The sequence below is a fragment of the Cibotium barometz genome, chromosome 63 (assembly GCF_041138505.1).
Source record: "Cibotium barometz isolate CiBa-2024 chromosome 63, ASM4113850v1, whole genome shotgun sequence".
NCBI classification, from domain to species: domain Eukaryota; kingdom Viridiplantae; phylum Streptophyta; class Polypodiopsida; order Cyatheales; family Cibotiaceae; genus Cibotium; species Cibotium barometz.
The window spans coordinates 15,379,263-15,397,306 of record NC_141108.1 but is presented as its reverse complement, the minus strand read 5'-3'; the positions used below and the strand labels follow the sequence as shown (position 1 = coordinate 15,397,306).

The 18,044-nt window shown below is 38.3% G+C and overlaps 2 protein-coding genes across 2 annotated transcripts; both read right to left on the bottom strand.

Moving 5' to 3' along the window:
• Positions 1-9,222: 9,222 nt before the first annotated feature.
• Positions 9,223-10,119, bottom strand: LOC147603747 (putative ABC transporter C family member 15). Its single transcript, XM_086796310.1, has 2 exons — positions 9,906-10,119; positions 9,223-9,555 (listed from the first exon to the last, which is right to left on the bottom strand). The coding sequence occupies exons 1-2, from the start codon at positions 10,117-10,119 to the stop codon at positions 9,407-9,409; spliced, it is 363 nt and encodes a 120-aa protein (XP_086652436.1). The 3' UTR covers positions 9,223-9,406.
• Positions 10,120-13,893: 3,774 nt separating this feature from the next.
• LOC147603746 (uncharacterized) lies at positions 13,894-16,487 on the bottom strand. Its single transcript, XM_086796449.1, has 5 exons — positions 15,562-16,487; positions 15,324-15,401; positions 14,903-15,106; positions 14,287-14,497; positions 13,894-14,192 (listed from the first exon to the last, which is right to left on the bottom strand). Exons 1-5 carry the CDS (start codon positions 15,853-15,855, stop codon positions 13,894-13,896), a joined length of 1,086 nt encoding a protein of 361 aa, XP_086652575.1. The 5' UTR covers positions 15,856-16,487.
• Between the last annotated feature and the right edge of the window lie 1,557 nt (positions 16,488-18,044).

Genomic DNA, 18,044 nt, shown 5'->3' with positions numbered 1-18,044 from the left:
TCATCGAGTGAACCGCAAGGTAATCCTCATATGTACCCACATCGCAACATGGTTTGGTGCATTGATGTGTATAGATAAAGTCACACCAGCACTAGGTGTCCACATATGAGACAAAGATCACTTATGTACTGTGTGTGCAATATATGTCTGGGGATGAAAAATCATGAGATAACTCATTGCTATAGAAACTTGCAAGTGGCCAATATATGTAATGAAAAATCATGAGATAACCCATTACTATAGAAAATTGCAAGTGGCCAATTATGATCAATGTTCTACCTTAGCCTACCAAATATATGGAGAAATCACTTAGCATTACTAACACATATTGGGGAAACTTATATGAATGTTGTAAATACTTTTAATGTTGTAATAAGTACAAATTAGGAAGAGGTAATAAGGGTCCCCAAGGTACCCTTACGACATGTGTTGCCATCACCACCACTAGTACCAAGACTTATGTCTATGCGAATCATGTGCAAGAAAAGGAAGTATAGGAGGTGGAACCTAGGCTTGGGGTATCCTATGAATACATAGAAGTACATAGAGAGATACATCTCTACTTTATACTACAAAATGAGCATCCCCAATGGGGGTAGAGGTCGAGACATAAAAAATGTGACCAAGATAGGCCCATGCGGCAATGTAATCTTACCATTATCAAGGACCAAAGAAAGTGGGAGAATGTCTTAGAAGTTACAAGCATATCGACGTTGACTCCAATACACCTATGTGTAATTGACATGGACTTGATCTATACAAGGCATGTCTTAGGATAGGGCAAACCACAACCCGTGAATGGACTTAATCTATACAAGGCATGCCTTATGAGGATAGGGTAAACCACAACTTATTAATGGACACATGCCATAAGTCGTTATCTGTTAAGTGTCCAAAGAGGTAAAATCACTTCTATACCTATGAATGTAGTTATACACTTGGAAAAGAAAATATTTGTAGAGCAAAGTAGCCTAATAGAGTTAGCATTTCCAACAAGGAGGTACCTACTTGAGCACAATCTATTAGAAAGGAAAAGATAAGTGTAAATTCAAGAAAATTGGAAAGGTGAGGACAAGGCCAGCATACAAAGTGGCTCTGAGGTCGAGTCCATCTCTACCACTTTCATTGACCCTAGGGCAACTATAAAAAGTGGCTTTGAGGTCGAGTCCATATTTGCCCACTTAAATTGACCATAAGGAAATCCAATTACCTTCAGGGCTAAAAGAAATACTCATCAAGCTGTGACTCTAGAAGTGGAAGCAGCCACACCCCAGAGGACCAGGAGAATGTCTACACCCACTTCAAGAGAAGCAACATCTAGAGGAAGTCCAAAACTTGGTCCAGGAGTGTCAATAAAAGTTTGAAGGTAAGAGAAAGGTTTGAGCTACCATCTTACATTTTTAGTGACGAGCTTTCAAAGCAATCGAGATCCCATGATGTGATCCTAGGGCGACCCTACATGGCGAGAAACTAGATTGGTCCATGCTTGGATATAGATCATATCTACCTTAGAAAGAAGGACCAAATTGTTAAGGTGAACTTACGGAAGGTTCACCCAATGGCTTGGCGTTCTTAGGAGAGGTGTTAGATTATACCATGTCTTGGACTCCTTTAGCCAATGCGTACTAGACTTGTCATCACTCTTTGGAAGACAAACACTATTAGTCAGACTATGCACCACTACTTGAATGTGTGTGGATGTAGAGAATTGGACACATTTTTTAGCTACAATTGATGTTGATGCATCTTGATGTACATAATTGGTGTACAATTGATGCATCTTGATGTACACAATTGGTGAACTCTTGAATTCAAGAGACACTATTTATGAGGCATGCCTTGGGATTGGAATCTTAACACCATTATGTACACTTGGAGTGGTTGAAATCTTTGAGCTAGTGGAAACCCTAATACACTTGGATAAGTCATCTCAATTGGATAAGGAAAAGCCGCCTTTACCAACAAAATACACAACTTATAAGCATAAGCCAAAGAAAACTATTGCACTAAGTGTACTCCTCTTAATGAGTCTAATCTACACTAGCAATCTACATTGGATGCACCATGTTGATGAGTCTAATCTACATTGGCAATCTACATATAAGGAAAGACCGTCTTCACCAATAGAATGCACAACTTATAATGATAAGCCAAAGAAAACTATTGCACTAAGTGTACTCTTACTAATGAGCCTAATCTACATTCGCAATGAGGAATGTCTTTATCTCTTTAGGATTAGTGATGATTGGTCAACAAGGGAATGAGACATGAGCATTTGGGTAATTATTTTAAATTATGGCAATTTCCCACAATGCAAATGCAATCCCAAAATGAGCATAAGGCTAAACTTAGAGAATAACAACACTTATGAAAAGAGGAAAACGATGTAGGTTCTAGAGTTAGTTTAAGAGAAGAGGAAGACTTGATGTAGAATTTAGAGTTAGTTTACGACATATCCTAGTTGGTTGAGGACATTGATAAGCTAGTTAAGGGACAATTGGTTTATGAGATTGACAATATTGTATGGGTATAGCCCGTATCATAGTTGTTTTTAAAAATAATGGGAAACTTCGGGTATGCGTGGACTTGAAAAGAGTTAACATAGCCACTATAAGAGATCATTACCCATTATTGTACAGACAATAAATGCTTGATAGCGTCAGATAGGAAAGGAAGCATATAGCTTTCTAGATGGCTTCCCAAGCTACAATCATGTGCAAATTGACCTAAAGGTGCCTTTGTTATGTATGCCAATAGAGTTATGCCATTTAGTGTCACGAATTCCAAAGACTGATGAGCACAACACATAAAGATTTTTGTATAAATTTCTTGAGATATTTATTGACGATTTAAGTGAAATCTAAATGGAAGGAGAACTTGGCTTGTCTAAGTAAAGTTTTGAAATGATGTCACTTGTATCACATCTCCCTCAACATATAAGAAATTTTTTATAGAAATTTCTTGAGATATTTATTGACAATTTAAGTGTCAAGAACTAAATTTAAGGAGCACTTAGATTGCCTAAGTAAAGTCTTAAAATGATGTCGCTTGTATTGTATTTTCCTCAACACAGTAAAATGGCAATTTTGGGTTAAACATGGAGTAATTCTTGGCCACATTGTGTCTAAGAATGGAATTTTCATGGATTAATTAAGGTCAAAGTTATCTTGGAGTTACCACCGCGCTAACCAATTATAAAGGAGCTAAATATTTAATGGGGGTTGTGATCTAGCATGATCTTTGTATAGACTATTGATTGTGTTTGAGTGGACCAAAGAGTGTTAATGAGCTTATGATAAACGTGCATTGACTAATGGGGGTTGTGATCTAGCATGATCTTTGTATAGACTATTGATTGTGTTTGAGTGGACCGAAGAGTGTTAATGAGCTTATGATAAACGTGCATTGACTAATGCACTAATCTTATGTGAGCACCATAATGGAATGTGATTTTTCATGTCCATGTTGATGCCTTGAGCTTTGCAACTAGCATAGCCTAGAGAGCACAAGATGGGTTTTCATGTTAGCTTTATTAATCATCAACAAGTTGAGATCAACAACACCATCATAGAAAGAGGGGTTAGCTATGGTACATACTATACATAAGTTTTGGTATTATTTCTTAACTAACAACTTTATATTCTTTGTGTATCGTCAAGCTTTAAACCCTATGTCACCCAGGAGGATTACTCGATAGTTTTTTATGCTAATGGAGTTTGATTTCATGATTGTTGTTTAGACGGAACCATAACATGTTCATGCTAATCATTTATCCCAGACAGCCAATAGAGAGCCACTTATTAGACTGATGACCTCCTCAATGCTCGTGTTGTTTCACCTTGAGTTGGTATCAGAGTGGGGAGAGAGGAAATTACTCACTATTTACTCATTTATCCCATATAACCAGTGGAGAGTCATTTATTGGTGGATTGATAACCTCCTCAACTTTCCCATTGTTTCAACTTTAGTTGGTATCAGAGTGAGGAGAGAGGAAATGACTCACTATTTGGCTGATGGACTCGAGTTCGTATTAGATTGAGGAGAGAGGAAATTACTCACAATTTGGCTAATGGGACTTGAGTTGGTATCAGAGAGAGGAAATTACTTGCTTATTGGACTTCCACAATCTGAGATTGTGAAGATAACAACTATTAAGGAAGCTGCCCCTTATCACAATTGAAGGAAATGATGGAATTTTGAGAAGATATGTGTTGGAGGATGAGTCTTCTCTCTACTCTAAGCAAGCACACAACACACATTGGTGTAATGGGTGGATATTATGTTGCTAAAACTATGGCATTAAAAGTAATGCAATCTTGCGTAAGGTGGGGCCAACACTATTTAGCTACTTGATTAAATTCATAAAGTGGTGTGATGAATGCTAAAGATTCCCTAATAGTTAAGCGAAGGGTATAATTCCCTTAACTCCAACTAGAAACCCTTAAAAAAGGGGGTAATTGACTTTGTTGGTCCACTTCTTCTTGCAACAAAAGTAACAACATAGGCTTGCTACATCACACATATTAAATTATTAAATGGGTTAAAGGCAAAGCTATGCATAAGGCTGATGTAGGAGCTATTGCTAAGTTTTAATATAAGAACATCATTACTTAATTCAAGTGCACTTGAAATGATGGCATGAACTACTGCTAAGTTTTAATACGAGAACATCATTGCTTGATTCAAGTGTCCACTTGAACTAGGTTCACATTTTATCAACAAAGTGGTGAGGTTCTTAGTTGCAAATTTTTTTAAGTTTATTGTAAGTCATTAAACCATTACCCTACTATCCTCAAACTAATAGTGAAGCAAAGGTCAAGCACAGATCACATCATGTGTTATTCTCACCAAAACAATTGAAGACAGTATTAACCCCATTTTAGGTTAACTAGATGCTCTCTGCCACACATGAGAGTAGTAATAAGTGTCATTAAAAGGTACTCTAAAAGGTGAAACCTTCTCCCATAATTCATATCACCTAGTTAACTTATGACTTTTGGGCGCCCAAGTGTGAATAAAGGCCAATTGTGTGTGTGTGTGTGTGTGTGTGTGTGTGTGTGTGTGTGTGTGTGTGTGTGTATACCATTTTCTCATAACAAAGGACACAATCCCACTTTGTGCTAATTGAGTTCTCTAGTATGTGTGAGAGAGAGTTGAGAGTAGAAGCTCGAGTAATTTTTAGTGCATGTTCCTCTCTATATTCTTTGTCCGAGTAGAGAGAGAGGAGTGTGAGTCCTTATAAGAGGTGTAACAACTTCCTTGGTGATAGCTTGGAAGAGAGAGCTTAGAGAAGAGGAGTTGGTAAACCCCTCCCCAATGAGACGACGATTGTTACTTATTCTTGCTTTTCTGTGAATGAGAGAGTTTTTAGAGAGAGCCAAAATGGGCCATAAGATTGTTGGCACCACTACTAGGGGGTAATCTTGCTTGCTCCACACTCTTTAGGGCCTTTGCTCGTGAATGCTTTTCCCTTAACCATTATTATGTGAACATTGTTATGGTAGAAGGTTGACAAGTGGATAATATTAAGTGTGTTTGTTGAGTGAAAAGAAGGAAAAAATGGTTGTCTTTTATGTTTTTGTTTGATGTTTTGATTTGTGAGTACTTGGCAAACCTTGAAGAAAGAAAATCAATTATTTTTGCACCTATTTAAATGTTTTCTGCACATGCCATGAAAGTGCTTTTTTTTTGTTGCTCCTTTGTGTTTTCAAAAAAATCATAAAAAGTGTAAAATGAGTCATTAATAGGAAAAGTGAATAATTCATGTTTAGGAGCCTTGATCTAGAACTTTTAGATAGGAAAAATATTCATTTTCACCTCCAAATATTAAATTTCTCAAAAACTAGTTTTTCATGTTGTGAAAGTCTCCCTAATTTTATGTCGTGGTGGTCAAAGGGTTGATCTTACTAAGAATAGTAGTTTTTATTTTCCAAACCTGATCCTTTTATCCATCTCTACATGTGCCCCTCTTATTGCATGTCTTTGCCTAAGCCAAATCATTATGCGTCCCTTATCATCCATTGCCAAAACCTTATTTACATGTCTATTTTCCCTTTCTATATGCATGGTTTCATTTCTCCTTTCTTATCTAAAAAAGAAACTCACTAAAACTAGTTTGATTTTCCACACCACATCATGTCAAGAAAATTTGCTAACTTCAAAGTGACACATATAACTGATTGCCTATGTTAATTAACACAGCCTTTTCCTCGCTATAAAAAACTCAAAGTTTTTCATACCATGAAAATATAACAGGTTTTTTACGCTAGCTACTATCATTTCACGAGAAGTACTCAAAATATTTACTTTCTTCTCCTCTCTCATGCAACAGACTAACCACCAAGAAATGCAATTGGCCAAAAATAGACTTATATTTCCACCGTGAAAAATAATGTTTTCATGCTGTGAAAGTGAAACTATCTTTTTATGCTAGAAAAATGAAAAAACTTTCTAACATTAATCTCTACCTTTTGATAATGTGGCAATTAGTCCTTTCCCATGTTTTAAAACAATTGAGAAACCAAAAAATGTTCACCATGAAAAACTAAAATTTTCCCTATGAAAAACCAACAGTGGTTTTTCATGCCAACAAAGATTGATTAGATAAGTGCCCCAAGCTTGTGGACAAGTAAAAGCATTTACATAAGCTATAGAAGGTGCACTTGGGGAAACATGCCTACTACATCCACAAGGAGATGAACAACTACCTCCAAGCCTATTAAAGTAACCACCAAAGTAAACCCATCAAAGTAAAGTGGTAAATCCATACTTGCTCACAAGGCTAATCAGCCATGTTAGTGGTATTACCCTCCTAGAAACACCATAATAAGTTGCACCTCCACCAACATGGAATAAGGATGTGGAGTAGGAAGCACTGTAAGAGCCAAATAATTGCTCTTATTACCCCCACACAAGAAATACTTGCCCAGATAGAGAAATCAATGGTAAAAAGGCCAAGAATGAAGAAGATGCCCCTCCACCAAAACAAACTGTGCCATGAGAAGCATTTAGAGGAACAAAAGTGAAACACTACTGAGAGAATGATTATGGAGTTCACTCACAGTTTTATTTGTAAGGTTGTTGGAGAGTTATATCTTGGGAGGATAAGATGTTTTTAGTTGCGCGATTGAAATGTGGGAAATGTAGAGGAGTCCCATTCTATGGGTTAAAGCTCAAAAATGGAAAATTTCCTTCCCTTAACTGAATGGTGTGGCTCTCAAAAGGTCACTAATAGCTCACAACTTGGATTACATGTTTAGTGCTATCATATCTTCAATCCCCCCATTAGCATTGATTGATGCTAAGAGGGCCGAAATGAGAATAACAAGTCCACACATATGGGATCTTTGTGATGGACCATTTTTAGGGTGGAGAGAGGATCAACAAATGAAGGTGATGCTTTCTTTGAATAGGGAATAGGAAGACCATGGAACTAAAGAGGCATGTTCTTGAAAAGGTACAAAGCCTCTCTCTAATCACTATTTTCTTTGAATAGGAAATAGGGAGGACATGGAACTAGTGAGGCTTGTTTTTGAAAAGGTACAAAGCCTCTCTCTGATTACTGTTTTTTTTTAGTAGGAAATAGGGAGGACATGGAACTAGTGAGGTTTGTTCTTGAAAAGGTACAAAGCCTCTCTCTGATTACTACTATTAGACTGAACTCTTAGGTAAAAAAATGGTAGTGGGTTGGTCATGCACCAATTACTCTTTCAAACATAGACTTTATACTCAAATATAGTCCATAAGGGGGATATTTGTGCTTATTTAAATAAAATTTGGAGGCTAAGGTAGCCTAGGAGGTATGGGTTGGTAGATGGAAGGCTAGATATCTCTTCCTTAGAAAGCTAAAGTTTTTTTTATGGAGGGTAATTCTTTGGGGCTTGTATTGATGTAAAAAGGAGTATTTCCTCTAGGAGACGCCGTAGATGCATATCCAAGATAGAGGACCCTTGGCATGCCTTTTGGAGTTGTCTTCCTATAAATGGTATGTGGTATAATATAAATGAATGGGCTATGAAATGGCAAGCTCTCCTGGTCACATTGGTTGCTAGGAAAGGAAGTGGGTACCAACTGAGGAGAGTAAGACTCTTTTTGGTATGATTAGATTCTCTAGCTTAGAAGAGAAATTAATCCACTAGAAATGTTATAGTTTCTCATGGTGAGTCACTACAAGGGGTTGATCATTGTTAGATCAAGATTCACTATAAGACTAATTTGGATTTTGGTACTAAATGGACTTTATATGGATTTGGGAGAAATTGGTGGAGAATTGTAGAGTTTCTCTTTGGTACAACCCTAAGGGAGAAGTGGGTATAACAATCAAGAATTTTGCCTATAGGTGTGAAAAGGATGTACTTAAAATCTATACATATGGCTACTTTTTTTGTTGCTGTAGTTAGTAGTCAACTAAAGCTACATTATTCTTGGGAGTTTTGAGTTTTCCCTTCTAATGTTGTGGTCCCTTTTGCTAGTTGGAAAGAGTTAGGCTCTTGCTACCTAGATAGCTAATAATTTCGGTAAATGTATATATTTAGTTATGTTATAGTAGGGGTTTAGTTTGTTAGGGGATCCTCCTTGGAAGTGTAAATCATTGCTTGGGTAGCATGGTGGGTGAAAGGCATGTTTTTTGTTGTTGGCATAATTCTTTTCACTATTGTATAACATCACTTCTTACAAAAAAAGTGTACGCAATCTTAAAAAAACAGTAACGTCATTTCAAAGAGAGAGAGAGAGAGAGAGAGAGAGAGAGAGAGAGAGAGAGAGAGAGAGAGAGAGAGAGATGGAGATGTCATTAATCTCATCCAAAAACCTATTTGATATTTTTTTTAAAGAATAATTTATATAACTCAAGCCAAGCTATTCATCAATGTTAGGAAAAAATAAATTACGATGTATTTTCTTGATAAAAATTGAAGTTAATTGGCAAGGGTTTTTGTAGCCTTTATTTTATGCAATGGCTTTTCATACAAAACTAGAAAAATAAAATTATAGTTTATATTTTTGAGAAAAATAAAGATAATTGGCAAGGGTTTTTGTAGCCTTTATTTTAAGGAATGGCTTCTCATACAAAATCGAGATTTAAAGGGTTTACACACATAGTCCAAAAGATGCGAGGCTCTCTAGAAATTCATGGGTGGTTGGGAGGATGGGCGGGACAGACTCTCCGTCCATGAACTTGGACAAGAGAGATCTCCCCAATATATATTCAGGTTTATTGCCACTTATGCTCAAATTTTACATGGGTGTGGGGAAAGTGTGTAAACAACCTTGGTTACATTTTTGGAAGTAAAATCGGTTGCTTTAATGACTTGTCTATATTTGGATTGGTTGGAAACAATGCTTTTATTGAAAACATTTTTATCTCATATTGAGACATTACAGTTGCAGTTGGTGAAGCCCTATTCTATCACTTTGTGTTTGATTCATGTGTGAATGCCCTTACTCGTAGGTCATCTGCATGTTGAGGGGCTAATTGAGCAACCATAGTGTGAAATGAGCTCACCATATGATCAGGGGCCAGGTTTGTTGTACTCAAATGTTTCTTCTCCTTTTTATCTGGAAAAAAACAAATGCAAATTTTAGTTGTGCTTAAGATCTTTATTTCAGTTAATAAAGATCAAAAGCTTTGATTAAATAGAATCATGTGAGGTGTGAATGTTAATCAACCTAGGTCTCCTGAAAAATTAATAATTCTAAAGAAGGTACATAATTTTAGATGCTGTTAATTAGATTCGAACCTAAGACCTTCTTTAAGAGAGGCATACGCACTACCATTGGGCTATATCTTAAAAAAATCTAAAAGTTTACTATGAATTATTTGATTTTGTTCTAAAGGTTTTCTATGCTCAGACTAGTAAAAAATATTTATTTTAAAGCAAAAGATTGTGAAATGCCATAACTCAAACCTGAGTGCCTCAAGAGGTTTGCAGGACTATCAAATTCAACAATTTGGCCTTTGGCAAGAAGCATGACTCTATCGGCATCAATAATGGTGTCTAGCCTATGAGCAATCTTTATAACGGTGCAATCTTTGAAAACTTGGTCCATGGTACTCTGGACGAGCTCATCTGTTTCTGTGTCGATTGATGCTGTGGCTTCATCCATCACAATAATGCGCATTCTGACATATACAACATTTTGATAAAAAATTAATTAAAATAAAGACTTCTTAAATGATATACTCTTAGTCCACGGCTTTGTAGGCGAGTTTGGTAAGTATTTGAACTCTTGGGAGGGGGTCTCAAGTTCAAATCCCACTTGCTTCAATAGAAGGACACTAAGGTCTTTCATTGGTGAGCATTTGAACTCTTGAGAGGGGGGTCTCGAGTTCAAATCCCACTCTTCAGTAGATGGACACCAAGGTCCTTTGTTGGAGACTTGGTAAGTATTTGATCTCTTGAGAGGGGGGTCTTGAGTTCAGATCCCACTTGCTTTAGTAGATGGACTTCAAGGTCCTTTGTTGCCTATTAGGAAACAATTGCCTCTACCTGCTCCTAGTTGGTCAAGCTTGGAGAGGAGCAGTCAATGGAGAAAAGAAGCTTATTATTCTCCTCTCCTAGGAGAGGATATCTACCCCAAAGAAAAAAAAATATTCTCCTCTCCTAGCTTGGAGAGGAGAGGATCTCTACCCCGGGGAGAAAAATATATTCTCCTCTCCTAGCTTGGAGAGGAAAGGATCTCTACCCTGGGAAGAAAAATAAATTATCCTCTCCTAGCATGGAGAGGATCTCTACCTCGGGAAGAAAAAAAACCTTATATTCTCTTCATAAAACATTTCTGCATGCAGCTTACCTTCGTAGAAGTGATCGTGCTATTGATAAAATTTGCCTTTGTCCCACACTATAATTCTCTCCATTCTCTGAGATCGAGCTGTCAAGAACACTACTCTCACAACATTTCAACGTCTTCAAAAAATGGACTCTTTGTAGTGCATCAATAATCTCGTGATCTGTACTTTGATTAAATGGATCAAGATTGAAGCGTAGCGTCCCTCGAAACAATGTCGGATCCTGATCAAATTAACATTGGAAGAATACTAAGATAAGCCAACATTTCATTGTGATTGTTAGTTAGTCTCACATCTTGCATATGTGTAAAACATGCACAAATATCTCTTCATAACACATGTTTGTTGGACCTTGGAATTTGAAACAAGTTCATTGTTTTACTTAAAAACACATGATATTACGAGAATGAAAAGTAACAAATGAACTTATGAGAATGAAAAGTAACAAATCATCCATTCAAAAGAAAACAAGCATATTTTCTCAAAAATCTATTTAGGTGATTACAAATTTCAACTAAGCATAAGTAAGAAGAAAGAAAGAAAACAAGCATATTTTCTCAAAAATCTATGTAGGTGATTACAAATTTCAACTAAGCATAAGTAAGAAGAAAGAAAGAAAGTTCAATTAATGTCTACAAAGACCAAAGGGTCTATGAGACCCAAAGGGTCTGTGAGACCAAAAGGGTGTATGAGACATCTCATCAAACTATTGGTCATCTAGCTTGTTGCACTTGTGTCTCTCTATCTAAGGTAGGGTGGCATCTATGGCACATGTGCTATTAGTGTGCATTGCCTAGTCCACTGAGTAGGGGCATTCAGGTTGGGGCTATCTCATGGTCGGTGGGGTGACATTTGTGGCACATGTGCTACTAGTGTGCATTGCCTGGTCTGGTGAGTAGGGGCAGGTTGGAGTTATCTCATGGTCATCGACAAGGGCCTCCATCCTAAGTCAGATGAAAGAAACGTGATGGCAGACTATGAGGTTTAGAGCCCCATCTCACTAGGATGACTAGGGACAAAAAAAAATCTTCTACCCGTGCCATGACTCAAAGAGGATGAAAAACCATCAGAAGGTGCTCAACAACATCAAATTATTGGCTACATCAAATTATTGGCTTGACTATTTTTTTTATAGATTCCTTATGCCTGCATTAGAGGGTTTACAAGCCCCCACAAGCATCACTCCCCCTTGGTGGGACGAGGATTTTACTTGTGCTAGAAGTGCATGTCTTATCTAAGCCCATGGATTGAGCACACCCATCATGTCTCTTAGTGTACACACGTCTTGAATTTACATGCCATGTAAGATTCCTACATTAGAATCTCAACCATAAGACGTACTAAAGATTTCTCTCAGATTGCTGAAGTAAAGATACAATAAAGAGTGGTCAAATGACACCTTCTAAGCATCTTAAAGGCATATCACTTTGCAAACTCATGTGAAAGTGCCATCACATTTGGCCAATTTCCACACTTATAAAACCTATTAGTTATAAATATATTATTGGAGTGGCTCTTCATGAGCTCTTTCATAGCAATGAGAATTTGCAAGCATGTCTAAAAAGTTGTTTGTGAGAGAAGATAGGTTCATTGAGAAATGTTCAAAAACCAAGAATTGTGAGCTTAAGAGACAACCTAGCCTATCTCTTGAGCTCACAAATAGCTTCTAATTTGAAAATCCATGCTCACCTATGTACATGGTTCAAGTTTGCGAGCTATTTATGCTTGCCAATGCAACGAGAGAATTCGTGATGGAAATTGGCCCCTTGAGATGGGTAGAGGACTCCTTCTAAGCATCTAATAGGCATAATTGTTCACAACCACTAAAATACTCCTAATATTCATGGATCGTTTTGGCTATATTCTAAATCTTGAAAGCAAAAATGTGGTGATGGCACTCTAAGGGAACTACCTAAGGGTAATAAATTGCTCCTAAGCTACACTTGGCACAAATTATAATCACACTACATGGTTATCCCATCTTGGGTTCCTATTAGATTCTCGCACCCTTAATCTCCTGCATTTGTATGCCCATGTTGAGGATGCTAACATGCAGACATAAATGAAAACATGTTGAGGATGCTAACATGCAGATATAAATGAAAAAAATAATCTCCCATGCTTTTTTTTTTGTGTGGAGAGAGCTTGAGATGAAAAAAAAACTATAGAGATGGTGATAGTTCACATTCAGAGAAGGCATTGACTCATGTGGGATGCCTTGAGTATGGGTCTCATGCCATCATGTGTGGGTTTCATGTTAATCCTGGGATAACTTTATGCAAGGCATTGGCATCTAATGATGTGCTGCATCGGTGTCTCCACATTTGCATTTATGACATTTATCCATGAACATGCATATCTCATGCATGGGGTCTCATGCACACAAGGAATTACATGTGTATTTGTGTCGACAGTATGATACAAACTACTTATAATTGATTAGTGCATAAGGATAGCCCTAATTAAGCTAAATACAGTTATAATCACTTTTCTAAATGCGATAGTGGGCGAACCTGTGGTATCATGGAGATCCGTTGTCGCAGATCATCAAGAGCGATGAGTTTGATGTCAACATTATCGACAAGGATACGGCCTTGGCATGCCTTGTTTTCCACAATCCGAAACAGTGCAGTCGCTAAGCTGGACTTGCCGCTTCCGGTACGCCCTATTATACCAATCTTCTCCCTTGCATCCACCTGCACAGTTCCTTGTTTAGCATGTGCGATTAAGAGGCTTTTAAACAACCCATTTTTGGTGAAACCTGGTATTTTACTTTTGAATTGCTCAGTTTTTTAGCTTATTAATCAGGAGAAGACCTTGAGATCTCCCTTTGTATGATTTTATTTTACATAATAGAAGCCTCTTTTCTGGAAAAAAAAGGAATAATTAGAAGTATAAGGCTAGATAGTTGTCACAGCAAGCAAGCTCCAACCTGTGTAAGCCCTAAATCAGCAGAGGATAGGATATAGGAGATAGGGAGTAGAAAGGAGTTGATGGAAGATAGGAGAACAACAAAACTCCCAACTAAAGTATGTCATGGTGTGATTGTATATTACAAGGCACGGCAGGTTGTTCACTCTCACATCCTTTACTGTCAAATGTGTGCATCAAATGAAATTTACATTCCCTTTGAGGTGTTGAGTTTGTACCTGGAAGGTGAGTTGTTTAAGAATGGGAGGAAGATCTTCTCTGTAAGCCATGGTATAATTGATGAATTCGATCCTTCCTTCTTGTGGCCAATGACTTGAGATCAATTCTGGTGAAGTCACCTGATCTGCTTCTGTTTGTAGGTCAGCATAGGTATGAATCCTCTCCACACTAGTGAAGCAGTTCTCTGTGTCTGCAGCTAGACGTACTGCGAACTGCAAGAAGCCTGTAAGCTGCAGGCTTTGAACCAATAGCACACCTGCAAAATGCACAAGGTTACTTTAGAGGGTTTTGGAAATTCAGTAAATGGAATAGCTTGTATTTGAAGCATTGAGTCATATCCATCAGATTACCTGCAAGGCCTGGTGAAATGGAGTTTCGCAGAAGTACCACAGCAAGGGCTACCAGTGTCACCCAGACGGCTGTTATATAGTCTAGACGAATACCGAGCCAACGAGATGTATGCACCGACATTATGTATGCTCGATGGTTACCATCCACAGCTTCAACAAATCGCTTGTGCATTTTGTGCTGGACACCATATACACGAACTGATGCTATTCCCTGTATTTCCATGAAGCATACATCCATTGATGAGCTTAACGCTCACTTATATAGCTGATAGGTGAGAGTATGCTTAACTTTGAAGTCACTTTAAACTAGCTTATAAATTAATAACTTCTAAGACACAATCAGTATTAAGTGTCCTATAACTGAGTCACTAATCAGGTACATAAGCCTAGCCTCATCAGTCTAATTATGCCTTTTTGCGGACAGAACATGCCATCACATGAATGAATGAAGTATGCATGAAATAGTTTATGAACTTTGATCCTTATTCAATTAATCACTCATAGTTTGCAATGAATAATTGAGTTTGCATGGTGCATCTGTACCAAAAGAAATTCAAGCACAACTTCATCTGAACTCTTTTTGTTCTTTTATTATGCCAAGAAAGCCTACAAATACCTGAAGTGTCTCCATAAAAGCTGTATATATAGGAGATCGAGATACCCCTTCTAACCGCTTGAGTTCACGCGCCACAGCTAGGTATTGGTGTTGCAAGTAGAGGTATAACAAAAAGAAAGGTATACAAGCTAGCAAGGACCATGGAAGAATCGTTGCTGTAATGGCCATAGACCCCAAACATCCCACAAAGCTTTCAAACATTTGCTGCATGGTGCACATCATGTCCACGAGTAGGCAAAGTTTGTTAGGATTTCATAATAACGTCTGTGTGTTTTCTAAGGAAATGTCCAAACTCTCGGCATGCCAAAGATAACAAACTCAATGGTTTCAGGATTAATTAGCATGCACTGTAGAACTCAGAAATACAAGACGTTTTGTATGTCATTTTCCACTACTTCAAGGTTGGATTTGGAAAGATTACCTGGGCTGTATTTGGAAGTAGCTCATCCACAAGCGCTTGGTCTTTGCTGAACCTGTTCAATATACGTCCTACAGGGTTCTGCATAAAGATTGCATCAGACTGTTCCTCAGAAAGTTGAGCTGAATCAGAGTATAATTAGTTAGATAGAAAGGAATCCATACATAAATACATACATACATACATACATACATGATGTATGTATGTATGTATGTATACACCTTTGAAAACCTTGGTGTACCTGATCAAAAAACAGCTGTGGGGAGCGGAGAACCCGACTAGTCATGACATTATGCATTGCCTTTGCAGAAAGAAGCGCTGCCATTGTGAAAAGAAGTGCACGGGCAAGTGATAAACATGTCGAAATTGTCACAAAGCCTGCATATATGGCTATGTATTCTCCCGTTTGAAGGGAGAATGTTGTGTCCGTCCATACTCCCAACCAGTAGTCAACCAAAGTTCGCACTGCTTGTGCAAGTAAGAAGAGGATCATGATAGCAACATACAAAGGTGATCTGCAACCAGAGAAGCCCATGATTCATACAAAATAAAGCTCTTTATTTTCAGCCCAAACATGATGTAAGCATTGTATGTGAATCTCACCCTCCATTCATGATGTAGTACTTGTAGGTTGACCACTCCACCTTGCCCGCCCTTTGATCTTCTGTCTGAGTGACATGGTATTTTTTAGTGAGAAAATCATGGCTTTCTTTTTCTCTTGATACTTGGTTTCGTTCTTGACTCAAATATGTGTTACAGTTTGTAGCTTTTGGATCAGCTTCTTGACTTAAATTCTCCAACTCCATTGCCTCTGTGGTTTCATGATGACCAATGGTGTGTATTGATATGCCACAGCCTGATTCTGCATTCATTTCAGGCTTATCCTTCAAGGTGTTGTTCATATAGGCTAAGCTTTCGACTTGTTCTAGGGGACTGCTCACAAAGTTTTTTAATGCTGGTGACGGCTTGGTCTTTCCCTCAAATTCTTCTTCAACCATGGCATATAACCGACCATTTCTCATTTCGTATATGTGGTCACAAGACTTTGCGGCTTCCACATTATGAGTGACAAGGATAACAGTGCTTGATTTTAAGATTCCACAGAGAACGTGCTGTATAAGGTGCTTAGCCATTGGGACATCCACTGCTGCAAATGGGTCATCGAGAAGTACCAATGAATTAGATAGACAACTGTACGTGTGATAGCATGCACGTGCAAGGCTAAGACGTGCCCTCTGACCTCCGCTTAGATTCTGGCCTCTTTCCCCCTGCATATACACACCCACCCCATAAAATATATTAGCTAGAACTTGTGGCGAATCTTCAGAGCAGTCAAAACATGTGCAATGTCAACATAGACTCGGTAGGGTCTTAATCCAGCTTTTGGAGGTAGATTTGCATACTATCTCTGTATCATGGCCGCTTGGAAACTTAGAGATGTCTGACTCCAATGAGCATGCTCTTATGACGTCGATGTAGTGCTGCTTGTTGTGGACGTTTCCAAAGACAATGTTGTTGTAGACGGTGTCATTTACTATCCAGGCCTGCTGAGGCACATAAGACATGATGCCACTTCTCACTCTGCGTGTGCCTGCTAAGAGCTGAAAGAGTTGCAACATGTCTCAACAATTAGAAGGGCACAAAGATAGCCCAAAAACACTAGACTTGTATACATCTTCAAAGCACATAGTTCATCTTCAAGCCAGGATTATTAGTATGAAAGAGAGATAAAAGCTGGCAGCTGATCTTTAATTATATTATGACATAAACAAATCTTGGTGACATCACCTTCAGCTCGCCTAGAATACCAAGGATGAGGGAGCTCTTGCCACTGCCGGAAGGTCCTACTATGGCGATCTTCTCCCCTTTTCTTACAAACATGTTGATTTGCTGCAAGCAATTTGTACCTGCAAGATACTGTTTGAAGTCTTTTTCCTCTGATAAGCTACCTGTAAGGACCCTTACAGCCGGTGTTTTATTTCTGGTGTTGCCATCAAATCTTTCAATTGGCAGATTTGCAAAAGCTGCAACATTATTTGAAGAATCTTCCGAAGTCCAAGACATTGTACAGTTCGACAGAATAACACATCCATCGGAACCATCTTCATCATCCTGCTACAATCAAGTGAAACTTGTACTTTTCAGCAAGTGCTACAATACAGTGAGACTTATACTTTTCTAGATGCTGTGGCAGTGTGGCTTTGTGGGCCTGCAGGTGGTATTTGAACTAGCCCTTGCATCGGCTGGCTCAATATACCACATGTGGTGAAGCTTACATGTCCATTTCTGCCCTCTTCTGCGTGATCTGCAGTCTCGTGCAGCAGCACTTTTCAGCTCTTGTCCTATTTGATTTAAACTTACATATATGTTTTATGTAACACAAGCATTTTTAGCATATGGACAGTATGTGCCTCTGTCCCGACATTAAGGGGGCTAACGCATTTCATGTGTGGAAATGAAGAAAGGTCCCGAGATTTAGGGTGCACAGCAGGATTGAGCCAGACAGCCACCATTGCTTTACACACCATTTCATGGTTTCAACATGCTGGAGCTGACAGAGCTTCTGACCAGAAAAAATTTTGATTTTCATTGTTGGGGGGCCTTGCCGCTGGCAATCGGATGGGCAGGCACTACACCTATGCTCCTATTGGATACTATTCCTGTTTTCTGTTGGCAGTGGGCCATTCCCAGCATAGATGGTAGATTTCATAGTCAATGAAGCAA

Excerpts from the sequence above, each read along its gene's own strand:
- LOC147603747 (XM_086796310.1), bottom strand. The coding sequence starts at position 10,119 with ATGCGCATTATTGTGATGGATGAAGCCACAGCATCAATCGACACAGAA. Across the intron at positions 9,556-9,905 it reads AAACCTCTTGAGGCACTCAG|ATAAAAAGGAGAAGAAACAT; the intron begins GTTTGAGTTATG and ends GTTTTTTTCCAG.
- LOC147603746 (XM_086796449.1), bottom strand. The coding sequence starts at position 15,855 with ATGGGCTTCTCTGGTTGCAGATCACCTTTGTATGTTGCTATCATGATC. Across the intron at positions 15,107-15,323 it reads TACTTCCAAATACAGCCCAG|CAAATGTTTGAAAGCTTTGT; the intron begins GTAATCTTTCCA and ends TGCACCATGCAG. Across the intron at positions 14,498-14,902 it reads CTTTTATGGAGACACTTCAG|GGAATAGCATCAGTTCGTGT; the intron begins GTATTTGTAGGC and ends ATGGAAATACAG.